Genomic DNA, 23,790 nt, shown 5'->3' with positions numbered 1-23,790 from the left:
TTGACAGCAATTTTTATCTTCCAGACAAATGTTCCTGAAAATGTAAGAAAGCCTTAAATTATCTTAATAAGTCCTCATCTTTCCTTGTTGCCTTTAATATCCAAGCCTAACTACATTTTTTTAATTATGCTGACCCCATGGTGTGTGTTTGTGTTTGGTAAGCGTTTTGCAAACTTTTTGAATGAAAATGATTTTGTAAAATTGGTTTTCGTTAAAAGTTAGTTTGAGGTGAAGTGTTTAATGTTTGGGTATCTTTAATAGTAAAGTGGTTTTAATAAAAAAATGTTATTTAGATTATTTTGATCATGCTTTTAGATATACAAGTACTAAAATGGTTTAATATCCATATTATTTCAGATGTACAAAAATGTGAGAAAACTAAATCTTGAATACATAACCACACATAAGGAATTTTATTTGAATATAATATTTATGCACTGTCAATATAAAATTTTATACATAGTCAACATATTATTTATCATTCATTTGTACTATTTTTTTGAAGAGTTAATTATTATTAAACATAAATGATGAATGATGCAGTTACAATATATAAAACTTATACATTTTTTCTCATCTTATTTACATGAAGATTTAGCTTAAGCATCATTGTGAATACATTCTCTAATTTTTAGCAAGGTTGGAATACATTGAGACAATCATATACCCAGGGCTATAATTTTTATTAAACAAAAAATACCCATCTACAATTTTATTTTAATAAGATAGAAATTTATTATTGTCATAAAGATCCAGCCTTTACGGAAGCATTACTTTTACAAGACATTACTGGAGTTACATTTTGGGTGGACAGCAATAATAGACAGGGAATCTCAGAAGCTCGAAATGAACCCATAATATTCTAAGCTATATGAGTATAGGTATATTGCAATGGCATATACCACATATTCTGTTTCCTGTTAACCCCCAAGTGACCCATTATACAGCTTCATACTCACATTCATCAACCCTCTTGATGCCCTTAGTCTGTGCTAATCAGAACTAAAGTTAATGTAACCCAGATTTGCCTCATCCATCCTTTTGCAATTTGAACAAAACAGTGCTATACTTATAACATGATCTGCATTCAATTCATCATCATAGCTGGTAAAGATTAGCTATATTATTCATATCTTCTCCCCAAAAATCATAAACATTGTAGTGCAGCGTGATATTTCCAACCAGATAAGACATGTAACACAACTATACACATACAAGGATGGCCTTCCCAATATCAAGTGAGCTGTTTTCTTATACTGGAAAGGGAAATGCTTTAAAATTGAGTGCACATCTTCTTAAGACAAAAAAGGATGAGTTGTAAACATCAAGCACATTTAATCAATAGCCATGATTCTAACTTTCAAGAAACTTTCTTTTCTTAAGAACCCTTAATTAAAAAGGGACGACTCAGTACACGAGACTTTTATCTAGTAGAGCCTGGAGAGGGATGGTAGATGTACACAACAATTCTATTTGTCTACCAGTAAGTCAGCCTTGCCCATTCAATGGGTACAGATCAGTGATCAATTGCCATAGACATCACTATTGACACTGCTCCAAGAAATTCAAGACATTTTCATGCAAAATTGTAGTATTCTAATGTCTCAAGATACGAAATTAAAGAGAGCTTGCCAAAAGGCAGGTCATTATAGAAGCCGCATAGAGCATTCATTACATATCCATAGACTGTACTCCAGCTGAAGCCTTTGATTTATTCTTTTTCTTCTTGGATCCATTTTTGTTCGCTTTTTTTATCTTGGGTTGTTCCTCTGCAGCAGGTTGTGTGCGCAGTAGGTGTTGACGAATGGCAGAGACAGGATCTGATTGGAAATCAGGGTGGTTACGAACCTTAGACTGACGTTCTTCTTCCTCCAATCTGATGAACAAGGACAAAAGGTTATGAATACCTAGTAAAGCTGGGTAACATACGTTAAATTATGATAGGAAGCACTCACAATATCTTCTTCCTAGATTTACATGTAACTTTGAAGCTATCCTGAGAAGCTGGTTTCTGTGATGCCTCAAACTCGGGAAGGGAGTCTAAAAGGTGGGAAAGGTTATATGCCTTCAATTTTTTGGACTGCCGCCTTTGTTGCCTGCTCTTCTTCTGTCAGAAGACCAAAAAATCTTCAGAAAACGAAGAACAGACATTTTACACAAAAAACTAAATGGCATAAATGATGTGTCTAAAATCACTGGTTTCAGTCAGTACAACAATGCAACAACCATATCATCAAGCCCTCCTCCATAAAGATTTATCTACAAATATTTAATATAACTTGCAAATACATAAAAGTGGTGCTTCATTCCAAGATACCACCACAAACTTGGTAATTGGTATGTTACCATGGAACATGAAACCATGTTTTCTTCCAACGAGGAAAAACGAAATAAAATCTGACACTACAATCAAATTGTGATTAGCATCAATTCCACTACATATCATGTGATTAAATGTTAAACAGGTTCCTAAATTTGCTTGTGCTGATGCATCACCCATGTACTCAAGAGAAGCATTTACATGCTTTTCAAAATAATAAAATAATTATTCTTAGAATATTTCTAGCAACTACATGATTACTCAAATAACACTATCAGAGTCAGCGTATATATATATATACAATATTACAATGACAGAATGTCCCATCCCCGGGTTGACAACCATAAAAAACAAAGTAACAAACAAGAAAGTACTTGAGAAGCCTTAAACATAATGATTATAAAATGGATAACAGCATAACACAATTAGCATTAAACCTATTACAAACCTAGTAAAGTTTTCCCAAAGTTCAATAGTGTTGTACAAATAGACTAGTTGTACCAAGACTAGTAACAGTAGTGTTGAAATAAGATTATGTCACCTTAGCAATGGACTTTTGGGCACTCAAGGAAGAAACAGAATCCTTCACCTCTGCAATAAAAAAATGGAATAAAATAATGCAGTTAAAACTATGGACGGGTTTTCCATGTAACTTTCACTAACCCATCAACTGCATAGTACTAAAACCTAATGTATAAGTAAATAAAAGTAGCACACGGGCATTGTTTCTCAAAAAATAAGAACTTATGTATTAAAAACTAAGAAACGCAAGATATTACGAAGCTATAAATTAAGATTTTTATACTTGAAGGCAGTGAAATTGATCCAAAACTTACTGGAATAAAATTGAACCTTTTTATCAAATTTGCGGTCGGACTTTGATTCTGATCTACACACAAACAGAAATAATTAGAAACTGGGAACTCTAACCGCATCGAAAGTAGAATGAAGAAGGAAGACACAACTAACCTTGTATTATTAATCTTGCCCATTGCAGCTGCTATGAACCTACGTTTCAATCTTGAGCTTTGAGGATTTGAAGTTTTTTTTCTTCTTCCAACGTTAAACCCTTTACTTTATTGGGCTGGAAATTGACATGGGTATTTTGGACTGATTTAGTTCTAATACTATAGCCCAATGTATGCATTCTTAAATTCTAGGGTTTACTTATAAGTTGGATTTTGGAGAAGAAATAAAGAGAAAGAAAGATAGAGTCGTATATTTTAGTGAAACTATATTCAATTTATATATCATTTATTAACTTTTTAAACTATATAGATAATATTAAAAGTTTTGGAATGGATTAAGTATAGTATTATATACTGAAAATCAGTATTATAAAACTCAGTTCGAACTGGTTGGTCCGACCGGTTCAATCGTGAACCGGACGTCTAATCGATTTGAGTCTCTCATCTAACCAGTTTTGCATTAAAACCATGTTGACTTAGTTAGTTTAAGCCTAAAATTAATGGCTCGGATGGTCGAACCAGTTGGAAGCCGAGTCAATCAATTTTTTTTTTAAATACAACCAAATCAATGTTGTTTTCGATGAAATATCAAGTACTTTTAACTTATTTGTGGTCATGTTTGTCATTTATTAACTTATGTTATACAAAACCTTCGTTATTTAATTAAATTTTAAATTTATTGTACACTTTTGTTATAGTTAAAGCATAGTTTATATGTTGTTTGATGATGTTTTCAACTTGTTTGTATCATTTTATAGAAGTAAAATCTTCTTTGTTTGTTGTTTAATGAGGTATGCTAATGTTTTTAAATTTTCAGTATCCAATTATTAAATGTTGTTATGTAGTATTATGATTTATTTAAATTTTTAATGTAAATCGAGTTAACTGGTTCAATCATTAACCCATTAGTTTGACAAATGATTCATTGACCCAATACCCTGACTGAGTCATTAACCGGTCTGAGTTTAATACCATTACTAAAAATAATTGTCAAAATTAGCTACTCCAATGATGAAATCCCTAAATCAGCCCATATATTCATGTTGGCAGGTTGATCCAGTATATTGACTTCTCACCAATACTTTTTTATTTTCGTTTTTTAATTAATTTAATTTTTAAGTGGCATTATGGGGTAATAGAGGTTTGGGTTTTTAAAACTAGTTTTGGATTTTTCATGTGATTCAAGTTGTTTTACTGGCGGTTTAGGAAAAAATTGTAATAAAGTATTATATTGTAACATGAGAATTAATTTTATATATGGATATAACTCACTAAAAGATTTCATCCAATATCGTATGAATTATGTAAGACTATGAGTCACACCATGACATATCTTCACCTTCTTAGGACTTTAACATACAATGGTGGATTTTGGAAATTAATCAATGAGGGGGTTTATCTTGGGAGCTATTTTTTATTTTAGCATTATTGACATGAATTTCCCCTAAAATCAACCATATGACCCAATTAAAAAGGAGTATATTTGTTGTTTAATAAAGTATGTCAATTCATGTATTATTAATTATAATTGTATAATATTTTATTATTAGCCATCAGATATATTGTTGAAAAAACAAGTCAATGTGATAGATTAAGTGGTTGTTGCTATCTATGGTACAAGTTGGGCCACTAAGAATGAATTTTATTTCTCCCTTTAATTTTATTTTTACCTTTTAATTTTATTTTTCCCTTTTAATTTTATTTTTCCCTTTATCCAACAACACGAATTTGGACATAGTGGGTGGGGGACTTTTTTTCGACACGAGTTGATATATAAACCTCTAATTGTGGAAGTTCACCAGAATTGGGATACTTTTTCTAATAGGAGTAATCATTGAAGCATGTAAATAATTATGATTATAACATTTTTTTTTCGACATGAGTTGATATATAAACCTCTAATTGCGGAAGTTCACCAGAATTGGGATAGTTTTTTTTAATAGGAGCAATCATTGAATTTTAATATTCATGCATGTAAATAATTATGATTATAACATTTATACATTGTAAAAATATTTATATACAATTAGTATATCATTTATCCATCATTTATTTATATTAATTTTTCCGAAGAGTCAATTATAGTTGAACATGGATAATGAATGATACATTGTCAGTGCATAAAACTCATACATTGGTAGTATATAAATTTTTCCTCAATAATTATTCACATCAATATATTATTAACGAGTCATTTGCATTGTTTATATGAATGATAATTAGATATAAATGGTTGATTTTAAATCATAATGTAAAAACTATTAATATATCAATAAATACATTTTTTCTCATCATAAAAACAATATGGCGTAATTAATAGTTTCAGCTGGGTCACGACAACTTATAATTTTATCAGTGCTTATAAAAACAATATTGAGATACTCAGAGTAACATCATGATTGAATTCCGATTTTATGAGTAATGAATTAATTTCTTTATAGATAAATTTTTGTTGACAAATATTTTATTCTTGATCTGTGGTTATTTTAAAGAAATTATTAAAAATAATTGACCAATATTTAATTTGTATTTAACTAGACATCATAAAAAGACTTGACTCCATAAAATGTTATTATGCCATAAAAAATAACCAAAGAACACAAGACAAGTATATTTAATAAAATTTTGACAAACATTTAATAAAATAACCTCATTTCATTTTAAACCGGGAAAGCTCATCAATAACAATTTTTTTTACAAGAATCTAATACATAGCAAAACTAGAAAAATTGTTGCAATTGATTAGAAGATTTGTAGCTAACAAGTTCAAATAAGTCTTTCATCTAATTATAATTATAATAAGTGATATATAAAGTAATACACTTTTTATATAAGAAAAATATTTCCCTTATATAAGGGTAAAAAAATAAAAACAGGTCAACAAATAACCATAATATTATTACCATCACAATACATTTTTAGTTTAATATCAATGTATTATGAGTATAAAATTTATTTTATATTGAATATAACACTTATTGTTCATATATATTATTTATATTTAAGAGATAGTAAATAATAATTAACATATAAACATTAAATGATGTATTGATCTATAAACTATCTTATCATATTTAAAAGTGTGGAATGTTTGTTTTTTAATTTAGAACTTATTTTATATAGACTTCCGTTAACCGTAGTCATAAGCGACACCAAACACATCGAATTAATATTAAAATTACTAATTTAATTTTTAAGAATAATTTACATTTTTAATTTGTCATGCTTAACAAAATCATTAGAAAGATTCTCACGTGGATATGTTAGTAGGAGGCAACAATCCTAATATTAATATAGTTGTACTCAAAAGATAAGCTTTAAAAAATAGTGATATAAGCTGAATCAATGAAACTATTATTCTTTATTAACCGACACAGTGATGCACACACTCCTATGTGGATGGTTTTCCATTGTAAGCTTTCTTACAAACAGAGCTTGGTTTCTGTGCAGGTTTGCACAACTGTGAAGATGCTGGACATCCCACCAAACAATTATTCCCCAAACTACCGGAAAATATATTGCCGGAAACCAACAACCCCGCCGGCGGCTTCCCGGTGAGGAAGTTTCCGTCCAAAAACAACCTCTTCAGAGTTTTGCTCTCACCATACTCCAATGGTATCGTCCCACGTAGTAAGTTGTAACGAATCGACAGTGATGACAGTGTCGGATACGCGCTGAGATTCGCAGGCGCGTAACCTTGGATTGTGTTGAATCCTAAATCAATTGCTACCAAATCACTGCTTCTACCATTCGCAGGCTTCCAGATCTCGATCCCGTTGAATCTGTTGTTTGCTAAATCCACTTGCTGCAACGACGGTAATTGAAACAACCACGGTTCAAGTTTTCCATAGAGGCTATTTTCGCTTAGTTCCAACACTGCTAATTTGTTTGCCTTTTGAAAGGTTGATTTTTGAAGAGGCCCAGATAGAGAATTGGCTTTGATTGCGAGTTCTGACAAGTTGGGTGGCAGTTCCGGAATTGAACCATTGAGTTTATTGAAGCTTAGATCAATTCTTCGTAAATTGCTGAGGTAGTTTAACGAGATTGGGAGAGACCCAGATAGAGAATTATGTGATAAATCAAGAGATTGAAGAGAAATGAGTGATTTAATGGTGGGAGGGATTGAACCAGAGAAGGAGTTAGATCGAAGGGTTAGTGTTTGAAGGTTGGGGAGAGAATAGAGTGAAGAAGGGATAGGGCCAAAGAATGAATTCTCAGAGAGATCAAGGGTAATAAGGTTGGTGAGTTTAGAGATAAGTGGGGTGAGTGTGCCAGTGTAGCCAACAGGGTCGAGTGTGATTTGGTTGATGTGGGTTGAGTCAGGGGTGCAGGTTAGGCCACAGGTGAAATAGGTGCGGCGTGGGAATGAGCATGGGTCTATGGTGAAGTTCCATGATGCTAGACATGACCCTGGTTTGATAGAAGAGGGATTTATTGAGGATTTGAATGCTTTCAAGGTTGCAATTTCTGACCATGAAGTCACTGCTTGTGCAATGAAATTGTTACTGTCGAAAACAGAAAGACAAGTAATAATAGTGAGGCAAAGAAAAAAGAGGTTTTGCATATTGTAGTTTTTTGGTTGGACCTTGCTCTGTGTGTTTGAGATGGGAGAGAGAATACTAGGTAGTTGGTTAGTTCCTAATTATTTTTTCAGAAGCTAATTTGTAGCATTGTCGGTTTGGAGTGGCTGCATTTCAGATGATGTTTCTGACTATTTGAGCTTCTTTTTTTACCAGCGATAATTTGATTAATAAAAGGGAAATAGCGTATTGAGAGAAAAAATAATAAAATAAAAACTATATTGAGAAAAAAAATAATTAATGGAAAAACTATATTGAGAAAAAAATGAGAGGTAGCAAAAGGTATATTGATGGAAATGAATGAAAGGAGAAAACTGCCAAGGAAGAAAAGAAGGTGTGAGGTTGAGACATGAGTTGACCAAATTGATCACGACAAACATATCTAGTGAGTGAGATTACTAATGTAGAGTAAATTGAATTTTTCCTTTATATTCTAAAGGTAAAATATAATTACATTTTAAATAAAAATGATATAAATATTATTGTATATAGAAATATATGTAATTTATAAACTAATCATTGATAAATAAAATATCACATTCTGACATATATTATTTTCTTATAGATATGATAATTATTGTAAATGAAATGTTAAATATGTTATAATATGTACGTTGTATTTCTTTTTATTTTTGTATCACTTGTTTGAATAGTATTTTTACTCCAAATTGTTGGAAATGTAACGATAAATGCAATTCATTGGAGTTGGGAACATAACTCAATTACTGTCCAAACATGTTTCTCATTATCTATGATTTGATGTGATTAATTACAAAATCACATAATTATTAAATTTGTAATTTAAATATTTTTAATTAATATTAAAGTGATGTACTTTTTGGAACAACAAATGTACTTTCTTAATCATCATTTTATTACAAAATATTTTCAACTAAATTTTACATAAAAAAGTTTAGGCAATTTTCTTGTTTTTTAATAAATGTTATAAAGTTACTTTTATTCAAACAATTTAATATGATCAAATGAAGAAAACAATAATAAATGATACATAGAAAAACTAAATTGTCTTATAAAATATATTACCAAAATATTCTAAAATGATTCAGTATCACTTTTAATTTAAAGAAATTTCATATGTTACAAGTTGAATAAATAATTACAATTATTTCTATATTTTTATTAAATAAAAGAAATTGATTATCTTTTAACTGATTTCCAAATTAGTTGAACTTATTTACATAATGCATTAGAGAAGTATATTATATTATAAGATGGTCATTTTTTTTGGAGCAATATCTATTATTAGAAAAATATTAAATTTTTATTTTAAAAATATTTTTTTGCAATAAGTCACGTGTGAAATAACATACTTTTTGAGACAATAAATATACTTCTATCTTGTTATATGAAAGAATTTGTTATATGTGTGATTGTCCAGGTCATACCGTGAGAATAGACCGATTTTAAAATAATAATTTTAATTAAATATTTTTAGTTTTGTTGTTTTATTTTATTAATATGTTGATTTTTATATATCATATAATAGTTTTAGTATATTTCATAGTTCTATTTTAAGTTCATTTGATAAACTTCTAGAGACAAGATGAATGAAACTTCATGCATATGTTTGGTTTGTTGAAAAGTGAAGGAATGAAAATGATTGGAAAAAATGTTTTACATTGTTTTGCTTTGTTTAATAGAATGAATGAAAGAAAAATGATGGTACCATCTTTTTATATTTTCTTTCCAATATTAGAGAATAATGATCACATATCCCAAAAATTCATGTCTCTATATTTTAAGTCAATCACATTACAACAAGTAATAAAAAAATTATTTTCTATTTTTATAATATTTTTTTCTTAACTAGTTAGCATTTTTTGATAGGATCGATACAAAATGGGACACCAAATTTTAGAATATGTGATCTCCTTTCAATGTTGGGAGGGAAACAAGTGAAAAGAAAGGTTGACTCTTTTGTCTACCGATACTCCTATTGTATTCGTAGTCTCTGAGAACTAACTATGTAGCATATTGAGAATTCAAGTATTGTATATGTCATTAGTCCAATCCTTTATAAGAACTACCCATAATAACCAACTTTAAAAATGAATATGTTCCTCATAATGTGCTTCACCTTTATTGTTATTTGAACAAGTAAAGTTATGTGTTGACCTCGGTAGGAATAACATTTCTCTTGGAAATGTATCCATATAAGTGTTATTGCATCATTCAACGTTCGTATTTTATTATCATTGACTCTTTAAGAAAAATTAATACAACGGTGAATAACATGTTGACTGTGTATAAATTTTTTACAATGACATTACATAGACATTACACTAGTCATTTAAAAATCTGTATTTCATGATAGTCACACTTATAAATATCAATAATTGACTAAATTTAAAAAAAAACAAGAGAAAAAAAATTACGTGTATGTGTTTTATATATTGTCATTGCATCATCTATAATTCATGTTTTATTATTGTTACTCTTTAAAATAAAACACAAATGAATGACAAACGATTTACTAATTGTGTATATTAACGATACATAAATATTACACTAAAAAACAAATCAACAAATGCAAATCAATATCATGGTAAATAATAATTTTATTTCTTTTACTCTTCATTTTCTTTCCATTTTATACTCTACCAAATGTTGAAACAAATGATCATCCATGACCATCATACTAAACAAATAAATTCATAAACATATGAAAATCACGTCTTCCCAACACATGTGGGCACAAAACGGATAGAAATATCAATCACCTCGTCCATCGGAACAATGAAGTCTCTATCACTCCTTCCGTTTCTATGTGCTCTTTCTCTACTCTCCTTCGCAACCGCCTCCACGGCCTATCCTTCCATTCCCGGCACAAATTCCGGTGAGTACACACTCGCCGGCGACGAAATTATTAACCTCCCTCCACCTCCGCGGCGAGAAGTGTATGATAATGGACGAATCTTCGACATCAGCCACAAATACGTGAAATGCCAGTGTTCGGTTCGTCGGAGGGGCTTGGTCACTTCCTATGGCTTCCGAAGAGCATGAAGAATGGTCCTCGAGCTAATAACTCAGCTTTCAAGGTCGATGTTCATACAGGTACTCACGTTGACGCTCCTGGCCATCTTCGACGTCGATGCCCTCGATTTGGAAGTACTCAATGGTAACACAATAACACTACCTCTTCCCTCTTTCAATTTTATTGTTCTCTTGAAATTTCGTATTATTTATGAGATTGTTGTAGTTAGTAGCTTAAAAGTATTCGTAATATTATGAGCCTGATTGTTTCGTTTAGGCTTAAGGGCTTGTTTGGATAAAAATATTATTTAAGTGCTTACCAAATTAAAGCCATGACTAAGCTCTTCCAATCGCTGCCTAAAAAAGTGGTTTGAAAAAAAATGTGAGCATAAACAAATGGACTATATGTAAATTGATTATTTTCACTTAATAGTCAATACTAGTGCTATTTTTTGTTCTCATCATGGTTAATGATGATGTATGAGTTAGAGGCTGATACACCTTGCACTATTGGTTGATGCTCCACGGGATAATAACATCACTGGTATGTTCTTATAACTGATCATCTTATTTGAGTCATTTTTTTATTTCCTATGATGCATACTTTGTATTGATTGATGGACATGATATTGTTTCTTTAATTGGCCTGATTATATTATTTCTCACGATGCATTAATTTTCAGGTGTGTGAATGCTAATTGTTTCAAAACAATGAACATGCTTGGAAATTCTGCTTTACTTCGCACCCTGCTCTCAAGCATTGAGTTTTATAGCTGGGCTGTTTTATTTTTAATTTCAGTCAGGAAAAATGTGTCTTAAAGACTTAAACTAACATGTTTATCTTTTTATAGCTGAAGTTATGAAGTCATTGGATATCCCCAAAGGCGTCTGTCCGTCGTGTGCTCTTCAGAACATTAAATACTGAAAGGTAAGCTGTATGGGTTACATGTATCATGTTTACTGTAGGAGCACTTTCTATTTATATTTCTGTTTCTATTTTGCTGTTGGCCATAACAAGTGAAGTTTAGAAATTTTCTTCTTGCTTGCCCTTTGAAAATGCTTGTTTTAAGGTAGTTGCATAGCTCTTCAAAATATATACAACGTGTTTTATATGATATTTAATTACAAAGTTCAATTCGAGAATTACCTGTATGAATATAACATAACATCAATACAAACATGTTAACACATAAATATAAATAAGAAAAAGAATCATATTTTCTTCCTGAAATAAGACACAATTCTCTATCTCATAACTTTGAAGTGTTAAATAATTGTATTTTTGTATTTCAGTCTTTTTATAAGCTCAGACTTCAATTTTGGTTGAACATCTTTGTTATTGTAATGTGGCTGTGGGTCTGAATTTGTTAACCCGCACACAAGTATTTGCAGTTTTCTTCATTTTTTATTAATTTATTTGAAATATTTTTAAGTAATCCCCCCTCATTTCACCTTCACTTTCCTCCATTCCAAATATTCCATTAACTATGTTTATCTTGACCTTGCAATTCCGACCTTGATGACTCTTAATAGAAACTGATGGTATCAACCTTTTGCTTAGTGATATTTAGCTATTTATTATAAGCTACATGTTAGCTAAAATTTGATTGAGATTTTAGGCAGCTTATGTTCAAGAAAGAATTTGACTCAAGCTTTGTGGGATTCAAGGAAGATGGAGCTAAATGGCTAGTGGAGAACACTGACATCAAACTTGTAGGTGATATATAAATAACTTATTTAAGGTTTGGAACTTTGGATTGCTTCTTCCTAAAAGCATTTCCTCTGTCCCTTTATTATTATTTTTACTAAAATGACTAGGAGTTGGTTCCTTATCTAGGTCTGTATTATTAATTTATAAGTCATATTCCTCTATTAAGTCAGTCTGCCAATCACCTCATCTAATAATGTGGTGTCATTTACTTATATAGTTTTCCTTATCACATTTTAAAACTTACTCTTTGTGGCTTTGTGCTAGCCATTTCTTTTATTTTGATTTTCCTTCTCTTATTTCCTTTTTGCAGCTCATGGGCCATCTATTTTTAAACTTGTTATTTACCTTTGATGCATGATTTTATTGTTAACTCAGTGTACACCAGTTATTACTTATTAGTTTTTACAAGGAACCAACCTTACAAATGACTTATTGTCTATTGATTCCATTCTTTATTGCTATGATTTAATAAATAAAGGAAAACACACTAGATTCAGAGTATGGATGATTAATTTGAATTGCCTATCTCACTCTCTCATTTTAATGTCATGCGTGGACTTCTTCTTTTTCTGCACTAGCTTTTTAACTTGCAGTGTTGAGTGTTAATCACCAGTGCTTTCACTGTGTGTTTGTGTTTGTGCGTGTGTGAAGATTATCAATTCCTTACCCCTGATTGTTAGTTTAGCAGGCTATGTACTCGTATCCTTCACTCCATTCCTACATAGGCACAAAAGTAGGTCTTTGTTATAGTAGCATCATTTTGTCATAGTCATGCTACATAGGCCAGCTACCTCAATGCCTCCCGATATTTTCATGGAAGGATTATCATTTCCTTCAGGTTTTTCAATATCTTTAATTTGTGGATTACCTTGAGCAATAGTTCATTGTGGCCATGTTATATTTATAATCTTTCTTCCCAATTTTCTATTTTTATAGGATTTTCAGCCTTTTCAAGGTCATTGATTTGTAAATTACCTTGAGCAATAATTCATATTTCCTAGTGGCCATGTTACACTTATGACATTTCTTCCCATATTTTCATAGAAGGATTATCATTTCCTTCAGGTTTTTTAAGATTTTCAATTTGTGAATTACCTTGAGCAATAATTCGCTTTGGTCACATTAGATTTACACCCTTTCTTCTTTACCCACAGAGCTAAAGACTGTGTCTGTGGGTGTGTTTGAGATTTCGAAATTAGGCAATGAAAATAACAGGTGGGGTTAAGCTTGTGTTAATAACATGCCAGTTTTTCTTGTTTATTTTCTTTTCTCATCTTTCTTATTGAAGTTGAATATTTTTTTCCTCACCAAACTAGGGTAAGGACACATATATTTACCCTCTTAGGCCCCACCGGGTGAGAGCCTTGTCCACTAGGTCGCCCTTAACCAAAATAACAGATAGCATGTACTTCTTGAGACACGTTTCATATTTTAAATTCAGTATATTGTACAGGGAAGCAACTTTAGTGGAATTCTTGCACTAAAGTACGCTCTTATGCAAATGGCAGGAGTTGATTACTTATCTGCTGCTTCTTATGACCATACTGTTGAATCTCATCTTGTTTTTCTGGAAAGCAGGGTAGGAATTTGCTTTGGAGTCGAAATTTATGCATGTGTTACTCCTCAATAATAAAAAGCTAATTATCCCTACTTTTTATGAGTTGGTTTTTTTTACAAATAAGTTATTGTGGGTCTTTTTGAACTTTCAAATATGTAGTATTCATAAAAGTGGGGATTTTGATGCTGTTTATGGTAATGAACTTCTTTTTCCCTTGTTACCAATAGTGGTTCTAATATCAGGGAAAAAATATCAATGATCTATTTATGTGCCACCCTAGGGATCTCAAAAATATCAATGATAACAAATTTACAATGAATTTCCTACAGAATCCATAGTTGATCAGGTTTTAGCAGTGGAGAAGTTTGTTCAATAGCTCAAAAACTTACTTTTTGTGTTTGTTCATAATGATTATTTGATTCAACTTCAAGTGACTGAACAAACACAAAATAATTCACTGAAAATGAATCAAATAATCATTGTTCTATACCAGTGCGATTTTTTCAGCGAATACTTGTGAAGATTCTTCATTCAATGTTACATCCTTAATACAGCGCCTGGGTTCGGCTGCAGAGTGATAAACTAATCCCTGATTTTTTGCGCATTTGCATTCTATTCTGAGATGTTGTTGCCCCTCTAGCCAAATAATTCTCACTTTATTTGGAAAGATATTTGTAGTTTTAGTCAGTAGAAAATGCAGTTGGATAAAGTGAAGAGGTTGCTAGCCTGTGTCTTTTGATTTCCTTGTTTGAACAAAATTAAAAGAGTGCATCGTTTGTGACAGAACTAGCATCAATAAGCAATACACTGATCAAGCTCAAATGCATCGGAAATCATTCTCGTGGAGAGCCTAAAGCTAGATGATGTCCCAGCAGGAATATACTTACTCAGTTGCTTGCCTCTTAGGTTGTTCGGTTCCGAGGCATCACCGATACGATGCATTCTGATCAAATGATGTGGTCCATGTGAGTTTGTGGTGATCAAACCTGGTTTCCAATTGCATGGTGTGGCCACATTTCTGCCATCCAACCCTCACTCTCTAATGTGTATATCTTTTTTCTCAGTGTTTGGACAGTAATGTGCCACATGTTCTATGTTGTTGCTGTTCAAGGCATAATAGCCCTTATCCTTAATAAGTCAAATGCTGATGCATAATGGTGCAACTGCTGCATGCCACAAATATAGGGGTTAGGATCATCTCTATTAACGGAGAGGGAAATACATCAAAAGTAAAAAGAAAAAACAATGTGATATAATATTTTTCTCCCTTAAAATATAATAATATAACATTTATCTCATTAAAACTAAGTATAAAATCAATCATTTCTCTCTCCATTAATAGAGAGGGGTCTACTGCGAACAGTTTGATGCAGCTAGGCTGATGGTAATATGTTAAATGGAAAGTAATAATGGTAAAGATGTATATGGATATCAATCAGTGATTAAACTTCAGTTGTAGGTCCACTACCACCTTTAATAAACCACTGTCTTCAGTATATATCCTAGGCAAGTTAATTTACACTATTTGCTGATGCATTTCTCGATAAGGTTGGTTTTATGTACATCCATTACTCAAAGGTGGATCACATGATAGGAAGATGTGTGAGAAATAGATCAATGGCTACTCTTGTGTCTTCAATATTCATCTAGACAAGTTCCATAAAAACCTTTGAAGTTTTTTTGGGCCATATTCTTGTCTTCATTCTTCAAGAGACATGTGAAAAATGTTTTTGGCCATTAAAATTTCCGGAAAGTGCTTGAAAATAAAGAATCAAGGCCAGCAATGATTATAGAAACAGTAGAGGAACCTGGAACTTAAAGTCAAATCTCCCTGACAAAACTCAACTTGCTCAACGAGGAGCCTCATTTGATGGAATTGGTTCAACAACAATCTAACACCAGATATTTTGTGTATCTTTAGCTAGATGGAGGGTAGGTTAAAAACAAACTTCATATCTTATCCATATTTATTGTAGGAAAATCAAAACTTTAAATAAGTAGATTTGAATTATTAGATTTTTCAACACTAAATGATAAAGACGTGAAATATGTTTTTTAACTTACTTATGGAATAAGTGAGTCCCTTTCAAAGTTTTTTATTTCCTTCTGCAAAAGAATAGAGAAAAGAATGTATGAGTAAAATGTGTCATCTATCATTGTTTAATTGTCACACTTTTAAGAAATGATACAAATGAACGATGAATGATAGATAAATTATATATAAATCTTTACATGGATATTATAATAAAAAATATTAGTCGTGTCAAATCTGATTAATTAATCAACAAGGTTTCAGATAGGTATCTATGAACCCTGAATGAGATTGTTCCTTACCTATAAAAAGTGAGGATATACTTTTGATAGTATAAAACAAAATCTGATTAATTAAAAGAGAAAAAGAAAAACTAGAAAGATTGTGTATAAAAAAAATATAGAAATAGAAAAAAAAAATGTTAAATCACAGTGTGACTAACAGTGAATTATACGCGGTCCGAAAACAGTGACCCGAATCAACTCATCCATTCCAAGAATGAAGCATATGTCACCAGTTCCGTTTCTATGTGCAATTTCTCTACTACTTTCCGTCGCCGCCGCCTCCATTACTGATCTTCCTCCACCTCCACGTCGAGAAGTATTCGATAATGGACGAATCATTGATATCAGTCACCGGTACCACCCTGAGTTGCCAGAATGGGAGTCCAACGATGGCATCGGCCACCACTTCCTACGGCTTCCTCATAGTATGAAAAACGGTTCCTTCGCTAACATGTCAGAAATGAAACTCCCAACTCACACTGGCACTCACGTTGACGCCCCTGGCCATGTCTTCGACCATTACTTCGATGCTGGCTTCGATGTTGACTCTCTCGACTTGCATATCCTCAATGGTTTTCTATATACGCTCTTTATCTATATGCTTTTACTTTTGTTTTTTATTCACTTTTTATTTTTAATCTCATAGAGTCTCAACCCTTTACCAATCCATTTTTATGCTACTGTCTTTCCTTGTTTTTGTTAGGTAAATATTTTAATCTCATATTTGTTATACATATAAATTTATCCAATTGCGGTTGTGGTCTGCCTTTACTGTAATTGCATCTGTTTGCACTGCGAATTGTGGCTGTTGTGGTGTATATTTTTTGTGATTAAAAAACATGTTTTAATTAGATATGATCCGATGGGCCCAAATGTGAAGTCTGATGTGGCCACTTCATTGTGACTTAGTATTACATCACAACTGCAATATTGTGGCCGCATCATGTTATGTGGTTTGCAATTTGAATCATAACCTTCACCAAAAAAAGAAGGTTGAACTAGACTCTTACTTGGTGGAGTTTGGGGAGGATAGACGTAGGAAGTGTTATCTTAACTCTGCAGGCGGAGAGACTGCTTTGAGGATTTGATTCCGGGAAGTCACAAGACAGCAACCTTAATATTACCCCAAGGCTCACCCTATTGTATATAATCCTTCACCTTAGAACTTATTTTTTTTAGAGAAGTAATTCATGGTGTAGCATTACTGTTTGTTCAGATATATTTTGTTAGCTTTTGATGCATGGATAGAACAAGAACAAAGTACTAGAAAAGGTTGCTCAGATAGTGTTTGTTCAGTTATATTTTGTTCCATTCCTTTGCTGGGACCAAAATGTTTCCCTTTTAATCTTATGTCATGTTTTTTTAGGCAATCTTATGTCTTGTTATGTTAGTTTACAAATACACCAAATACAAAACAGAACCTATATGTTTAGTTATGTCATGTTCTACCATGTCGTCCAAACACTATCTTGCACGTGTTGAACGAGTCATGCTGATTAATAAGATTGTTTATGTATGTAGGCCCTGCTCTGTTAGTCGATGTTCCAAGAGACAAAAATATAACTGGTATGTTTAACTTGTGATCTTGGCAGCTTAAGACATTTATTTTCATTGTTTGTGTGGTGTACAAGGATCAGATACCATAGGCAACTTTGGAAGAATTTGCCTATGTTACATGTCTCTTTATAGTTTATATGCATAGCATTCAATGTTTGTTGGTCTTATACTCTTCTTATTGTATGTGTGCATCGATGGAAAGTCAAATTATTCATAGATAGGCAGCTTTGCAGTCACTATATTTTATGTGTTTTAGCTGTATTGCTCAAAACCATGGAATAGAGTGCTATGTTTCCTCAATGAAATATGTTTTCATGGCCTGTGCTATTTAATGTTCCTTTCTGCTCATAATGGAAAAAAGAGAGCACCAGATTTTCCACTGTTTTTTCGTTGTTCTTATCCATTGTAGATTAAATAGAAATATGTCCTTTTCTTTTACAGCTGAAGTTATGAAGTCATTAAATATTCCAAGGGGTGTGAATCGCGTGCTCTTCCGAACATTAAATACTGACAGGTAAACTGTACAACTTAAATGGATCAGTACTACTGTAGGCAGTATTACAACACTTCGTTATCACAAGATCAATTCAAACAGTATTTTTTATTCATAAATTTTTATAAATTTAAAGAGAGAGCCTTGCAATGGAATTAGTGTAATTCCTTAAGCTGCGGAGTACATGTTTATCTCAAATATATTTTTGAAATACCAATTGGAGGAAAGATATCGTTTATATAAACTTCAGTCTTATAGTAATTCTGTTTAACACTTTGTCAATTATTAGTTCTCACTTTTTTAATTCACTTCAATTATGTACGTGCCGTGTGCGACACTGACTGTAGAGAAGTCTAAATACGCTATGATATCGGGGTTTCCTGTTGAGCAAAAGAAATATTTAGTTATGATTTATAGATATGACTATTCGTGACATGTTTGATCAGATCTTGAGATTTTGTCATCAAATTTGAAGCTATAATATAACATTCACAATCTTTGAACTGCATTGCGTGTTTGAAGCCAAACACTGAACTAAAACTTGTTAAATTTTTAGGCGGCTTATGTTTAAGAAGGAATGGGACACAAGCTATGTGGCTTTCATGGAGGATGGAGCAAAGTGGCTAGTGGAGAACACTGATATCAAACTTGTAGGTAAGGCTTAAATAGTATTTCTATATTTTGGCAGCTTTTTCCCTTGGGAAGTTTCTCTATCATCTGTACCAAGTCAAGTGGCTCGGTCTAGTTTCTCTCATGTAAACTTCTGCACCTTAAATAGTCTTCTTTGATACTGACTTCATAGGTGTTTCTTATGTGCCATGGAAAGATTATTAGATAAAGATAAATAGTCGGTGAAGTTTTTGTTTTTCTTGTGATTTTGATAACAATTATTTCCTTTTCTTAATCAAGAAGCACCATAATATGTATGAGCAACTAGTGATATGGACTTGATATGGCCTTACCTTCATGGGGCCTCATTGCCTCTAGTACATCATTTATTCCCAACAGGAAGTGTAGTATTGCAAATAGTATATGTACAATAAAACTATAAAAATTACATCCTGAATCCTAACCAATGAGTGGATGTATCACCGTTTCATTTGTTGTTGCTATTGATTTTAGATAAATGTGACAAATGAAGTAATATCAGAAGATTGCTCTGAAAATTGACCTCTCTCTCTCTCTCTCTCGCTCGCTCTTTCTGATTTGGTTTCTGAGATGCGGTAGTTTTTATATCTTCATTGTATGTTTAGTTGAGTTGTATCAGCCCCTTTCCCTCTCAATCAACCTTGCCTATGTGCTTGATGCTATACATAGCCGGTCCTAAGTCCGAATAAAAGGTGAAGGTTGTGTTAGACAATCAACAGCCAACATAAAACTTTGTCAAATCTCTATGATTTTCTGCTCTATTATTGAAAATTAGCATGTTGGAAGATCAATTGGCCAAAATAACCATGAGAAGCTATAATATTATAGGTTTCTTCCTCTTACCAAATCTGTATATTGCCTGACATTTTTCTGTGATGCAATGTAGGAATTGATTATCTATCTGCTGCTGCTTATGATGACTTGATTCCATCTCACCTTGTTTTTCTAAAAGACAGGGTAAGGAAAAGTTCCTTTCATGCTTGAGATTGATGGTTATATTTCACTATTAGTTAGCTATTTTTTGAGTGAAATTAAATCACAGCTTATGCGTCAAAGTAATATTACTTGCCTCGAAGCCTGGGATTTTTGGTTACCAAGTACCACTAAAATAATTTCTGATATTTGTATCATTCTTTGTGGTAGATTCTGTACAGAAGTGGGAGATTTTATTTTAATTACTTGTGATCTTTGTAACTGCGAACATCATTTGGAATTTCCACCCGAGTGTTATGTTCAGATAGTCCATGTGAGATGAGAATATGGCCAAAATAGTGTTATAAGGCTTGGGCATCTCTCACCCTAGGAGCTAGTTCTTGGGATTGAGTTAGGCCTAGCTTGCACAAGTCTAATATGGGATCAAAGCTAGACCAATCACGACTTTGAGCCACCATTAGATCTCCAATCCAGCAAACTTCACACTCCATTTGTTCAGTCCTGGTGTGAGGGGGAAGAGGTGTTAAGATAGTTCACATCAGATGAGAATATGGCCAAAATAGTGATTATTAGGCTTTGACATCCCTCACCATATGAGCTAGCTCTTGAGGTTGAGTTAGGCCTAGCCTCCTCAAGTCCAATACGTTAGTATTTAGTAAATATCGGTTAACCTACCCCTCTCCCATCCGTTTGTTATTGTTATTATATCCAATTGTCAAATGTGTAAGGGACAAGTATTTAGTTCTGACAGTGGACCTCTTGAAGATTGCCAGAAGTTGTTAACTGATCAACCAGTGTTGTTGATGTTCTCTTTGATGTATTCTTATTAGTTGTTCAATGCTCATTAGGCTTTACACAAGCTGAAGCGGCCCTTTGGATATGCCATTGTAGGTTCCTGAATTAGGGCATTCTATTAACTAAAGCTTTACAATGTTCACGTCAATGATGGTTGTAGCTGTTACTTCAGTCATCTTTACTTTTGAAGCTTTTTTAAAGCAATCGATTCATAATGATGTAACTATTTCCCCAATTTAAATTGACTCAATGTCTCCATATCAATCCTAATTTGTGTTTGATTTGATTTCTATGTGGTGATGTTATTTCTGTTACCTCCAGATAAAATATTTAACCTTTTAATTTAATATTAACTGTAGATTAGTTGGTACAAGATGCAGTCTAAAAATGTAGTTGCATCTTCAGTTTTCCACTTTTCTTTGTATTAACAAAGACAAAAAAATCTTCATTTGTTGCTTGGATAAGAACCAGCATCAACATGACATGAACTGACAACTCCAAATACTTCAGGAAATCATTCTCGTGGAAGCCCTGAAGCTTGATGATGTCCCAGCAGGAACATATTCAGTCCATTGCTTACCTCTTAGGTTGGCTGGTGCTGAAGGATCACCAATAAGATGCATTCTGATTAAAATATAAGGTACCTGACTACCTGCATGCTTGGGATCAGAAAGCTTGGGTTTCCTGTTGCATGTATTTTTTCCTTTCTCTATTTGTTGTTGAAAGGGGCATGTGCTATTTTGTTCCCGGTTTCTGTAGTGAGTTCCATTGAAAGAATATTCTGTTTTTACTGAGTCAATAGCTAACATGGAATATTGAAACAGGAAACAGTGCAGTCTCAATGCCGTGGAGGTTGCGGGTCATCAGTGATGTATGTTTAGATCAAGATAGTTGCAGAAATCTCGATATTATTCGTTGAATGTGGTTATCTTTTTTATGCTAGGTTGAATACGAATAAATTGGCTTAGTGGTGTAATTTGTCCGTATGGAGCAAAGGTCGTATCAATAATGTGCCTCTTATGGAGCATATGGTAGAAACACGCACAAGCACTCCTTTAAGTCATTCTGAAAAAGAAAAGTGTATATGTAGATGATCTTTGCCTAATAGTTTGATTGAAGCATGTAGATACCATGCCCCACTTATTCTTCATGTATTATTATTCCACTGCCTTCCAATTGTCATTTTTATAATCTGAGAGTAAGAAAGCACTGCACAAATACAATATAAGTTTTGGCCTCAATTGGGAGATGACAATGGCTGGTTTATTTTTATAATCTGAGAGTAAAAAATGTACTGCACAAATACAACTACAAGTTTTTGACCTCAGTTGAGTAATGACAATGGCTGGTTTGGTGCTAAGTTATACAATTAAATGTAGCAAATACTGCATTAAAGTGACCATGAATTCAGATCTATCCAAGCATTGCAGGGTGCCTGATTGATTGAACAAGTCTTGCTGTAATTGGTGCAGGCATGTCCTTAAGTTATGCCCTGATCAATGTATGGACTGTGCCCCCTATAGAGACCCAATTGCTTTACTATACAGTAAGTTCACTATAGATGCCTTATGCCTGAAACCTTGTTGCAAGATTCCACTACCACATCCTCCAATATAAGAGTTTTTACTGGATGTAGCACAGTAGTATAAGAAAACCTCAAATGTGGTAGCAATCAAATAACACAAACTATCAGCTAAAAAGAAAACGAGACTTCACAGCATAAGTTAGATGTACTACTTAATATTACTTATCTTGTAATCTGCATCTACTATTGTAACCCAACACTTACTTCATCCCATATCTGTCATAATCTGTGGTCATGGAAAAATTTGAAATGGACAGTTTGTTAACATGTTTATCAAGTTTCATTTTATTTATTTGTGTTTTGTGTGTGTGGGGGTGTAACAAACATTGCTCTGTTTTTACTTGGTTTTAAGTAGAAAGTTCTATTAGAATTATTTAATCATCTTGACCAAGAAAATTGCTTTTTCTTTGAGGATTCAAATAATCTGTCTCACTTTTCCATTTTCTTTAAATAAATTATGAAATATAAACTAAATTTTTAACACAGTGGCCTTGGAGTATATTGCCTTAGGTTATGATGCTGAGCTAGAGGCTTACATTTTTTTTATCATATAGGAATGAAGGAAGCTAGAGCAAGTTGGTTTCATATTTGAAGTAGATTTTGAATCCTCCTTGCAATTAATTAAGGATTCATAAGAATTTATAGAAGTGGAGAACATTGCAACAATAACTCTATTATTAACAAAGTCAGGTCTTTCAAGCCTTGAGATTAATTGATATTAAAGAATAGAAAAAGCACACTTTGAATTCTGAATTCTAAGTTGTACCAAATTGTTAGTCAATTTAAGAATGATGGCTCAATATTAGTATTTCATTTCTGGCAGTGAAGCCTTCACCTACTGTTCAGGATTAGCTTGTCTAATCCTATCTTGCTGCAGTGACTTTTGAAGTCATTGACATTCCAAGATTTAAGGAAGAACTGGACCAAAATAAAATCAAATCATTAACTTTTCACTTTGTGCACCGATTTACCCAATTAACCATAGCTGTGATTTATAGTGACCCACCAAGGTGCACACCAGCTAAAGATGTACCATGCATATAGTCACGGATTCTATCTTTCTGTGATGAAAATATGTCATGTGGGTCGACCTGCACCATTTGCAGACACTAGTATGAAATGACAAGCCTCAAGTAATGATTCTTAAACTTATTGGATCATATCTGAAGTCATCCACTTTCTCCTTTTCTGATTATATCAATAACTAATTTTAATTGTTACAAGATTTGTAATATAGATGACTTTCACTATTAACTATAGAACAATTTGCATGTCATACCAAAGTCTATGTACAAAAAAAAGATCAATTGCTTGTCATATACTAAGGCCTTA

At 32.5% G+C, this 23,790-nt stretch overlaps 3 protein-coding genes and 1 pseudogene across 8 annotated transcripts; 2 read left to right on the top strand and 2 right to left on the bottom strand.

Moving 5' to 3' along the window:
- Positions 782-3,387, bottom strand: LOC109353653 (ribosome biogenesis protein slx9-like). Of its 2 annotated transcripts, none has more exons than XM_019595993.1 (5): positions 3,290-3,387; positions 3,157-3,209; positions 2,862-2,911; positions 1,956-2,104; positions 782-1,876 (listed from the first exon to the last, which is right to left on the bottom strand). In XM_019595993.1, the coding sequence occupies exons 1-5, from the start codon at positions 3,310-3,312 to the stop codon at positions 1,672-1,674; spliced, it is 480 nt and encodes a 159-aa protein (XP_019451538.1). In that variant the 5' UTR covers positions 3,313-3,387; the 3' UTR covers positions 782-1,671. The 2 variants fall into 2 exon arrangements, with proteins under 2 accessions (XP_019451538.1, XP_019451537.1); XM_019595992.1 differs by having other exon boundaries at positions 784-1,876; positions 1,956-2,107.
- Positions 6,622-8,057, bottom strand: LOC109353400 (receptor-like protein kinase 5). The gene has a single exon (XM_019595654.1). The coding sequence runs from the start codon at positions 7,850-7,852 to the stop codon at positions 6,680-6,682; it is 1,173 nt and encodes a 390-aa protein (XP_019451199.1). The 5' UTR covers positions 7,853-8,057; the 3' UTR covers positions 6,622-6,679.
- On the top strand, positions 10,512-14,578 carry LOC109353676 (annotated as a pseudogene).
- LOC109354777 (kynurenine formamidase-like) lies at positions 16,579-22,725 on the top strand. Of its 5 annotated transcripts, XR_002108599.1 has the most exons (9): positions 16,579-17,019; positions 17,969-18,013; positions 18,446-18,518; positions 19,054-19,151; positions 20,032-20,102; positions 21,384-21,513; positions 21,698-21,744; positions 22,346-22,419; positions 22,510-22,725. XR_002108599.1 is itself a non-coding variant. In XM_019597497.1 (8 exons), exons 1-6 carry the CDS (start codon positions 16,662-16,664, stop codon positions 21,510-21,512), a joined length of 774 nt encoding a protein of 257 aa, XP_019453042.1. In that variant the 5' UTR covers positions 16,579-16,661; the 3' UTR covers position 21,513; positions 21,698-21,744; positions 22,346-22,548. The 5 variants fall into 5 exon arrangements, 3 of the variants coding, with proteins under 3 accessions (XP_019453042.1, XP_019453041.1, XP_019453043.1); XM_019597497.1 differs by having other exon boundaries at positions 22,346-22,548; XR_002108598.1 differs by lacking the exons at positions 22,346-22,419; positions 22,510-22,725 and having other exon boundaries at positions 21,384-21,566; positions 21,698-22,070.

Source organism: Lupinus angustifolius, chromosome LG08 (assembly GCF_001865875.1).
Source record: "Lupinus angustifolius cultivar Tanjil chromosome LG08, LupAngTanjil_v1.0, whole genome shotgun sequence".
NCBI lineage: Eukaryota > Viridiplantae > Streptophyta > Magnoliopsida > Fabales > Fabaceae > Lupinus > Lupinus angustifolius.
The sequence above is the reverse complement of the archived record's forward strand: the minus strand, read 5'-3'. Positions and strand labels throughout refer to the sequence as shown.